General features: G+C 39.7%; 1 protein-coding gene across 1 annotated transcript; it reads right to left on the reverse strand.

Moving 5' to 3' along the window:
• Positions 1-5,516: 5,516 nt before the first annotated feature.
• On the reverse strand, positions 5,517-9,584 carry LOC124109533 (lysine-specific demethylase 4C). Its single transcript, XM_046468197.2, has one exon. It carries the CDS (start codon positions 9,570-9,572, stop codon positions 6,420-6,422), a length of 3,153 nt encoding a protein of 1,050 aa, XP_046324153.1. The 5' UTR covers positions 9,573-9,584; the 3' UTR covers positions 5,517-6,419.
• Between the last annotated feature and the right edge of the window lie 556 nt (positions 9,585-10,140).

The following is a 10,140-nucleotide window of genomic DNA, read 5'->3' on the forward strand; positions in this document are numbered from 1 at the left end:
TTGCTCTCACATGCACACTCCAATGATAGGTCCTCCTAATCCTTTGTACTTTAGACTGTGACCTCACTTGAAAATAAGGTCATTGAAGATAATTAGTTAAAATAAGGTCATACTAGAGTACAGAGAGATCATGATCAAATACGACTGAAATCCTCATAAGAGGAGATGAAATAACCAATAAAAAGATGGCCAGGTGAGGATGGAGGCCATAATCAGAGCGATGCATCTTCAAGCCAAGGAACACCAGGATTGCACAAACACTAGCAGCTGGAAGCAACAAGATTGCTTTCTAATGATTTTAGAGGGATTTGGGCTCTTCCAACACTTTTGTTTCATTGTTTGGACTCCCAAGAAATGAAACAATCAATTCTTGTTGTTTTATGCTACGTGGTTTGTAGTCATTTATTACAACCACTCTAAAAATTGACAAACCTTATATGCTACGATTCATTTTTCTTATGCTTCTTTTAATTTTAATATTTTGTTTTTGCTGGGCTGGGAATGTGGCTCAAGTGGTAATGCACTCGCCTGGCATGCTCAGGGCGCTGGGTTCGATCCTCAGCACACATAAAAATAAAGATGCTGTGCCAACTGAAAAATAAATATTAAAAATTCTCTCTCCCTCCTCTCTCTCTCTCTCTCTCTTTTCTTTCTCTTTAAAAAAATATTTTGTTTTTGCTTTGAGCATTTTTATCATGATGGGTCTGGATACGGGTTTTGTACATTTATTCTCCTTCGAGTTTGTTCTCTTGAACATTTACATTCATGTTTTCATCACATTCAAGAAGTTTCTGCCATTATTTCTATGAATATATTTTGTGCTCATTTTCCCTTCTCCTTTCTTTCTGGTGCTTTCATTACACATGTGAGGGGTGTTCCACATTTCTGAAAGTCCTTTCATTTTTATTCATTCTTTTTTCTGCATCCACAGTCTCAGTTGATCTATCTTCAGTTTTGCTCATTCATTCTTGTTATTTCAGTCTTGGGCCCCCCAAATGACATTGTTTTGGCTCTTGAGTATTTAGCTCCAGAATTACCATTTTATTTTTATTTGTAATTTTAGTTTCTATGTCCATAAATTTCATTTGGTGGACTATCATCAATATATCCCTGTATTTCTTTATGCATCATTTCATTTTGTTCTTCAGATGTATTTATAATGGCTGTTTTGAAGAGTTTTTCTCTTATATCCAGTATCTGATCCCTCTCAAATGTAGCTTCAATTGGCTTCTACCCTTCCCACTGAGTTTCACTGCACATTTCAGTTTCTATGCATTTCCCATGAGTTTTTGTTGAAAACTGCCCAGGTGAAATATCATAGCAAACCTGGTCCCTGATATCTTTGGGACTTGTTTTTGTTGTTTCCTTTTTTAGCCAGTTGCCTGAATTATTGTAGCAAAGTCTATTCCCCCTGCCCACCACCATATGAAGCATATAGTGTTATTCCTTAGAGTTAATCCTGTATATGCACCCATCCAATTTGACACCAGTGGTCCTGGAAGGGCTCTTCTGTACCATTGCTTTCCCTGATCTTCCTGTTAAAATGACTGCTTCTTTTGGGTCTCACACACAGCTATTAGAATCCACTAATTTCTGGTTAACTGGTGTATTGTTTAGGACTGCCCTCTGTATATAAGCTGCTCTGCCATCTCTCCTAATAAAATCTGTAATCTTTCACTGGACCACTTTTTTTTTTAAAGCCAGGCTTGTTCTGGCTTCTGCAGGCTCTGTATTTTCCTTGGGTTTTCTCTGTTAAACTTGCTGGCCTAGCTTATTGTTGTCATAGATGCAAACTTAATTGCTTAGCACTAAAACTTCTATTGCTTCAATCAGTTCTTTTGGGGAAACATCTCTGTTCTTCTGGCATGCCTCTTCCCCTAGGCAAAATGTTTGAATAATTTCTACATATCTGAGTGTGGGAGTAACATCTTTACATTACAAACATCCCACTGTTGTCTTTTTAGCTTACCTCTGCTTCCCCAAGTACAGAAGCTCAGCTTTATGAGCAATCTGGGACAAGAGTGTTTGAGGAACTATATTCCCAGTCTATCATAACTGGGACAGAGTTCTATTCTGTAAATAGGCCTGGGTGGAGGAAGGAACCCTCAATCTCTCAGCCATACCTGTCTCTGCAACTCAGGAGGTGATGAAAAATGCTAATAGTTTGTTCTTCCTGATCAAATTCTATTCCCTTGATTAAGATCCTTGGGGAGAGGGAGACCCATCCATCTTACTGAGCTAGGAGAGTTCCTGTGGAGCAACCCAAGTTCCTATGTAAGCCAAAAAACCCAAGTCAGAATTGGAAATCATAACACAGGAAAACAAAAGTTGAGCTTAGCCAATTGGAAACTGCCAACTAATCTCTAACTAGGGACTTTCCACTTCAACCAATCAAATATTCCTTTTGTCTTGCTGCAATGAATACCTTATAAAAGTTCCCACCACATGCCCCCCTGAGTGGAACTCCAACCTCTTGCAATCTGGTACTGCCTGGTACTGCCTGGTCCGTGAATCACTCTCCAATTAAATATACTCTCTAAAACTTTTACACACGTTAAGCAAGGGTTATCTTTTCAACATTTGTATTTCAGAAAGGGACTAAGTTTGCAGACTCTTGAATTTGACATTTTGATTCTTGATAGTGCTCAACCATCTCTCTTGATCAAGGTGAAGGCTCAGAAAATGGTCCATCAGCCTTTTCTTCACTACTATTGTTAAGCTATGTGCTTCTATGCTTGTCAAGCTAAACTGATTTGAAGAGTCATTGCAAAAAAGATTTCAAGCATCTAGTATTTTTAATAAAGTTTTGCTGAAATAATAGGAAATAGGAGCTCATTAAAACATTGTTATGTAAACTTTTCAGGATTAAATAAGTGCTAAACAAAACATTAACCTAAACTTCATGTTCAATTTAAGAGATTTACAAATATCCTCTACTATTCGCTTTCTCAAGTAGAAGATTTTGAAATAAAAAAAGTAATCAGGTGAACTATTAGAAAAAAATATTAAACTTGAGTTCCTGTCAAAAACTAAAAATGAACTGAATTCTATGTTTAAACTGAGTTTCTAAAGCAGTTTAATGTGCAGGCCCTTCCACATTTGGTTATAGTTCCTGCCTTGAGCAGGCAAAATCTTGAATGTCAAACCCACTACAAAGGATTCAAGTCTTCCCTGTTAAATTGGTCCCACTCTGAACCAGAGTTGTGCTATAAATGTATTGGTTTCAACACAGTTACATGATTTGATGGTATTGGACATTTAGTGGCCTTCAACTTGAAGGGAACTTATCAGACCTTTTCTGAACAATCCAAACCCAACCAACCCTTTTATCCTTTTAAATTCCATCCATTACCAGTTTGCAGACTCATTTCCTCTTTTGTAAAAAGTAAGGAGATAGAGCAACAACCATGAAAAATTGAGATTTGTGAGCAACTTAAGAATCAAATGACTCAAGGATATTTTTAAAGGAAGGCAGCAGCCATCCAGCTGAAATGTGAAGGAAGATAAGGCACCTTCAATGTGTTCAAAGCCGAGAAATTGTTCTGGGATTAATTTGAAGAAGTAAATGTATTTTCAGAGCCAGAGATGACGCAGTTTTGAAATGCAGAGTTTCAGGGAGTTATTTCCTGGAAATGAAAGGCTTATTGGCTATTTTCAATCTTTTGTACTATGAATGCAATTGTATAATAAAGTTTAACCCAGGAATTAGACATTTGTTAACTCATTTGTTGAAGACAGGTAGCAATTGATGATACATGAAGTCACAATATTTATATAAAACTCTGCATTTCACACAATGAAAAGATAAAAGGAGGTGAGTAGTTGTAAACACTTAGCACAAGCCTTTTGAAAACAGTGTTAAAACAAATGTAAATATCCAACACCACATCTTATTAGAAATATAAAATTAATCATACAACTTCCACATTTTAACATCAAGTCTTCCTTCAATTATCCTTTAGTTATATAAATCTGTATTGACATCTGAAATTATTATTTATCTGCAGGCAATACATCTTATATTTTATCAAAGAAGGTGAATAACTCTCCAAACAGCAACACTGTGTACAGAAAAAAACAGTTGATGACCTGGATTCTTACATTCTTTCAAACATTTATATGCTATGTAAGGACTCATAGAGTTTTATTTTGTTATATCTTGGACAAAATTCTATTATGTTCATTCTGGGCTTTGATTTTATTTTTCACAGAAATACCAAAAAAAAAAAAAAAAAAAAAAAAAAAACCACCTCACTTAATGTAGAAAATTTTAAATTTATCATTTTATAGTTTCCCATTTGCAATCCCTTTTTATGAAAAAATTTATATTAAATAAATTTACTTACATGACATATTATGTAGTTTTCTATTTCTTGGTTTATCAATTTTATATCATATGATATATGTAAGATATAATATAAATAATGTACGATACATTATTTATATTATATTGTGATCATCTCCTCCACTGCCATTCCCCAAATTAATTTTATATTTGTATTATTGCTAATGATTTATATTGTTATTATTTATAATTCTTATACTACTTTAATATTAAATAATATTTTAAAATATTTTCCTTGTTCTATCAACTTTTGATATTCTAATTTCCACACTCTCTAAAATCAGAATACTTATTTCACCATCTCTTTTTCAATTTTTTCTCAACCTTCCCTAATCCTTTATTTCCTAAATTCTATTACATCTTTAATATTAATTTGTCATTAGTATTGTTAACCATTAGTCTGTCAACTGCTGTTAAGAATATTTATATCTGTACTATAATATAAACTACAAATAATATTTTTTTATTTTGTCTGTAGATTGATTATATGAGCTAAAACTTTAGAAATACCAGTCTTCGCACCTTAAGAACTGTGCTGAGTGTACTTCTTTCTTCATGGACATTGAGATGTAACTCCTATGTCACTGAAAGCAGAAATTTTCCAAGATTAAATGTGGTCTCCTTCTTTAAACCCAATAACTGACCTAAAAAATATGGTACATTCCAGGTTACTTCATGAATGGCCTGGAATTTCCAGCATAGTTTTCATGCCCCTTGGATTTTCAAATGGCCTTTATTTTTCTTTTGACTATGAATACATTTGTTTACTACATAAATAAAACTAGCCTTATTTGGAATCACATCTTTCACCACATGGTGTTCAGTTTCTGCCTAAAGCCTTCTCCTCATCTCTCATATCTTCTTCATCAACCTGGTTTAGGTCCGTTCTGAGCTCTCTCAGACCTTTCCTTCTATGTACTTCTCAGTTAATCTTCCTGATTTGCCAATTCCAAGTCTTCTTCTTACACAATTCCCTTCTCTTATGAATTGAGTATATTCTCAGGCAGCCTCTTCAGAAAAGGATGGGTGGTAAGTTTTGTTTTGTTTTTTACCAGACTAAATTACATTAGATTACATTCATTCAGCATTCACACCTATTGGATACTATGTGAGATCTTTTTTTTTTTTTTTTTTTTTTTTTTTTTTTTTTTTTTTTTAGGAGAAAATGGAAATCTTTATTTTTAAACACGAGTACATTTTCAGGCTGTTTAAAAAGGAAAAATCATGTTACATTAGTTCAAAACTCTGCATCAAAGCATATTTATTTAAACTCTAATTTTATAAACACATAATGAAAGAAACATATACTTTATAAATATCTACTCAGAATAGGTATTATGAAAAAAAGTGTTTAAAAATAACAGCCCCAGATCTCCCTCTTTAAATATATAAAATTCCCACAGAATTCATAAGAATTCTTCCTCAAGAGCCAAATATTTCATTTCACAAAGGCCAACTCAGTTCTCATCAGACACAATCAAAAGTAATAGGAATATAAAAAAATGTAAAAGTTCTGTACAAGGGAATACAGATAGCACACGGGTAAATCTCATTACCATACATGCCATTTGTGTTTTAAAAATGTTTTATAAAAACTGCCATTTAAAACAAATAAGTGAGAGTCCTTCCCTGACTGTGGAAAATATATAAATTATCACCCTCCCACCTGGGGCATGCAGCTCCCACCTACTGGAGTTGGGGGACAGATGCCTCCATGTGTTTCCTGATGAAGGGTCTGGGACACATTTGGGGACCTGCCTCCTCTCTGGCAGTGGCTTTATCTAGCAGATCATTCACTATTATTTCCTTTCACTTAGAAAACATTCTTTGGGATCATAGAAAATAATTGCTCACAAGTGAAAGCAAGACCAGGGGATGACTTCTGATTGCTGAATTCAACTAATATGTGTATTCTGTATGCTTGGTGAGCAAATGCTGGAAGCCTGTTTTACCACTGTCAGAGACATAGCCAGTCACCTCCCCTAGCAAAACACATGGCACTGCCCCTAGGTGGTCCCTTCATCTTTTCTCTTCTGGTCCAAGCAGCTCTGTTGCCTGCAGCAGTGTATACTGACTACTGTCTCTTCTGACACTTCTTCTGGAAAGAGCTCTTCAAAAAAGTGCGATACACAGGATCATCCACATATTCGTTCTTAAACCGGGAGCTCAGCACTCTTTGTCGCTTCCTTTCCCCCTGGATTATGTCTGTTCCATAAAAGGTGTCTTCAAATCGCATATCAGACGCTGTGGAATAACGAGCCTTCACTCTCTTGGGTAATTCTTCATCTAAGGTATAGATGTCCTCTCTCTTCATTGCTATCTGGGATCCGTCTTCAAACTCAACCTGGTACATATAGGCAACATTTGATCCAAGATATTTCGCCCCATAGAGTTTGCCATCGGGCCACTTGACTTGGACAACTTCTCCCTCTGCAGGAGGACCCAGCTTCAAGCAGTCTCGGCTCACGATGTCCTCAGGAAACGTGTCTCTGCTAAAGGAGCCATCATCAAACATGACCTCGTAGAAGGTTTGTGATGTTACAGCCATCACCCTGCAGCTATAATACCGTGTATTGCGGTGCTTCGTGATGACCGTCTGACCCACAGAGATGGCCTTCTCGCAAGCCTTGGACTTCACATTTGGATTGACCTTGTGTCGGAAGCACGTGATGTTCACCACATAAGGCCAATCGTCAGGCTCCATCAGTACCCCAGCAGCATGGGCACAAGTGACATGGAAGGAAGCTGGGCAGCGGCCGTAAGAACACTGGATGCAAGCTCCAGAGACCTTCTTAACACGGTGTCTGCAGAAGATGCATTTCAATTTTAACCTCTGTAAAGGTATTCTGCCTACATCTATTTGTGTCCTTTCTGGGACATTAGTGAATCGAACTTCTGGGACCGCAACGGCGCACATGACATGGGCCCACTTATTATTCTTAGTTTGCTTAAGAGCGCCCCCTCTCAAATTGCAGAGACAGCATTCTGCTGTCCAGGCATTTCTTTTGCACCGGGCACAGAGCCATCCAGCACAGATCTCATGAGAAGGAACACCATAACAGCTTGCATGAACCCGTACGCAGCATTTAGCACAAGAAATCAGAAGGCTTGTTCCATCCTCTTCAAGGAAGGCGTTGGGTGGAGAATATTCTATATTTTCTTCGCTATAAATAAAACACATCTCGGGAATGAGGGGCTTAGTCTTTCCTCCTGATGCAACCACCTCATCTAATTTGGTCTCCCATCTAGAATCATTTTCTTCATTGCTGCTATCTGGCTTGTAGTATGGCATGAGCAGAGTGCAGATGGCACAGTGTGGCTCCATTTTTGCTGCTGCTGCATTATATTCTTGTTCAGCCACAAAGTTAGGGGACTTTGTCTGCCAAAGGTGAATAAGAGGCTTCGCCCAAGACTCTGTTTCTTCTACTTCTTCCTCAACTGATGGAACTTCAGGCAACTCTTCATCGCTTGTTGCCTGTTGCTTCACAAGAGTCATTGGGGATCTGGCTGGAGGCTTACTAAGTGGATGGCGCCAACTCTTAGCAGTTTTGGTCTCTGCCTCCATTATACTGGGAACTTTGAAGCCATTTCTCTCTTCACTGAGGACGGCGGGTATTTCCCCAGGTTCAAGGCCACTCCTGAGGCCTTCCATATCACTCTCTTCTCCCTCTGTAAACACACCATAACTCTCTGTCACTGAGGAAGTTGACTCAGGTGATTTTGGCCATGGAAGCTTAGGTGGATCTGACTCTTCAACCTCCTCATGCCCAGTATACAATGGTATAGAGTCATTAGCCTCTCTGGGCAAAGCAGGTATAATTGTGGCACCGGCCTTGGCACACTCAGTTTTTAGTTCCTCCATTACAGATGTACTTGAGCAGCTGCTTCCTGAAACATTGATATTATCTGAGAAGTGCTGATCCATTTGCACCCTGTCTTCTGAAGGTGCTTCTGTGTTACCTAGCTTTGCTGCTGCTTCTGGCTTTTCTCTGACCTTGAAGTCCTCCATGCCTACATCATGATTAGGGTCCTCTGCCTCATGGACATCTGCAGACACCTCCTCATCCTCCTCAGCCTTAGGCCTTTTAGAATGAGACCTAGTGCACTGGAAGCTCCGGGATGCTTTTCTTACTTTCCTCCTCCTCTGCAGCCATGCTTTCACCTCAGGGGTGGATTCTGGAGTGGGCTTTGTATGATCAATGGTGTATATATCCTTTCCTTGTTTCCAAAGCTGATATCTGTCTGGCTGAAATTTCCTCACAAAGATATCCATAGAAATTTTCACCATGTCTTTCCTGCAAGTGCACAATTTAGCAACTTTTCCATAGTCAATCCATCTGACAGTAGCAAAATTTGTAGACTCTGCACAGTTGAAACCATGATTGAAACCAGCATGGTAGCCATACGGGAAAGTGATCATAAACTCCCCAGCCTCCTGAGTGATCTTGTCAAAGGGAATACCGTATTTCTTCAAAACTGATGGAGATATCAGTGTCATCTTGTGGCGAAGAAATGCATCACATCCTTGGGAACTGCTTGGGAAAAAACCTTGAGCTAGTCTCTCAAGTCGTTTTCCATGCTCTGGGGGTATAGCATACCAAGACTTGGGCTCTCCAAAGTGGAGATAATTAATGCTGTAGAGGTCCATGTCCTCGGTGTGCCACGCAAATGTGGTTTTCCACATTCCAAAATAAAGATAAGGGGTATTTACACCCTCAATAGAAATACCGCACTCTTCTTCAACCACATCCAAGACTGTATTTAGACGAGCTATGTTCCATTCATCCACACCCTCATCATATATGCTCCCATTAATATCTGCGCCATAGATAGGTGCCACAAAAGTTAAGTTCTTCCAGTACTTGCGCTCCAAATCTTCATAATCCAAATACCTTGGAGTACAATATTTGCCACTGTTGGCCAACTGCCTGAACTCCTTCACGGTCATAGCTTTTTTCTGGATGTTGTATTGAGTAAACAGTCCCGACTGCCCTGTGACCATCTGCTGAATTGGTGATGGAATAAGCAAATTATCAATGTCATCATAGCATTGTCTTGGCTTCCACTCCTTAGGGGGAATCACCTTTGCAAGACCTGCTCGGTGGGCTCCTTTAGACTCCATGTATGCAAGATATTTGTTGAACTCCCGGAACTCCTCCATGGAGGGTCTGAAGGTCATTATTTTACAGCTGGGATTCAGAGGACTGTCTGCCTCCACCACCTCCATGATGGCTTAGGGCAGTCTAGGGGCTGGGGATGTGGCTCAAGCGGTAGCACGCTCGCCTGGCATGTGTGCGGCCCGGGTTCGATCCTCAGCACCACATACAAACAAAGATGTTGTGTCCACCGAAAAAGACAGGGTCTCACTGAATTACTTAAAGCTTCACTAAATTGCTGAGGCTGGCTTTGAACTCGAGATCCTCCTGCCTAGGCCTCTGGAGCTACCACTCCCAGCTCTGCTTTCATTTCTGGCGCGCGGGTGGGGCGAGGACACGACCTGAAGAAAAAGGATGAGAAGGAAGACTGTGGCCTCCCGCCCGGGGAAATTTGGGAAATTTGGAAGACTTGTTCCGCACTGGGTGACAGCTGTTCGCTGCGCACGCGCACAGGGCCTCAGAAGCCTGATCACTCCGCCGCTCCTCACCCTCCCGTCGAGGGGGTGGGTGGGAGACAGCGGCGACGGCGCGCGCACAGCGCAGACCGGCTCTCCCTGCGTGTGAGCGCGCGCGCCGTCACGTGACTGCTGGGGGGTCCGGCACTTAGTCACGTGAACTTCCAAACAGCTTAAAGGTGCC

This window comes from Marmota monax, unplaced genomic scaffold (assembly GCF_021218885.2).
Source record: "Marmota monax isolate L192 unplaced genomic scaffold, Marmota_monax_Labrador192_F-V1.1 WCK01_AAM20220418_F8-fsc01420, whole genome shotgun sequence".
NCBI classification, from domain to species: Eukaryota; Metazoa; Chordata; class Mammalia; order Rodentia; family Sciuridae; genus Marmota; species Marmota monax.

What these genes read in the sequence shown, in the direction of transcription:
- LOC124109533 (XM_046468197.2), bottom strand. Translation starts at nt 9,572, where the DNA reads ATGGAGGTGGTGGAGGCAGACAGTCCTCTGAATCCCAGCTGTAAAATA.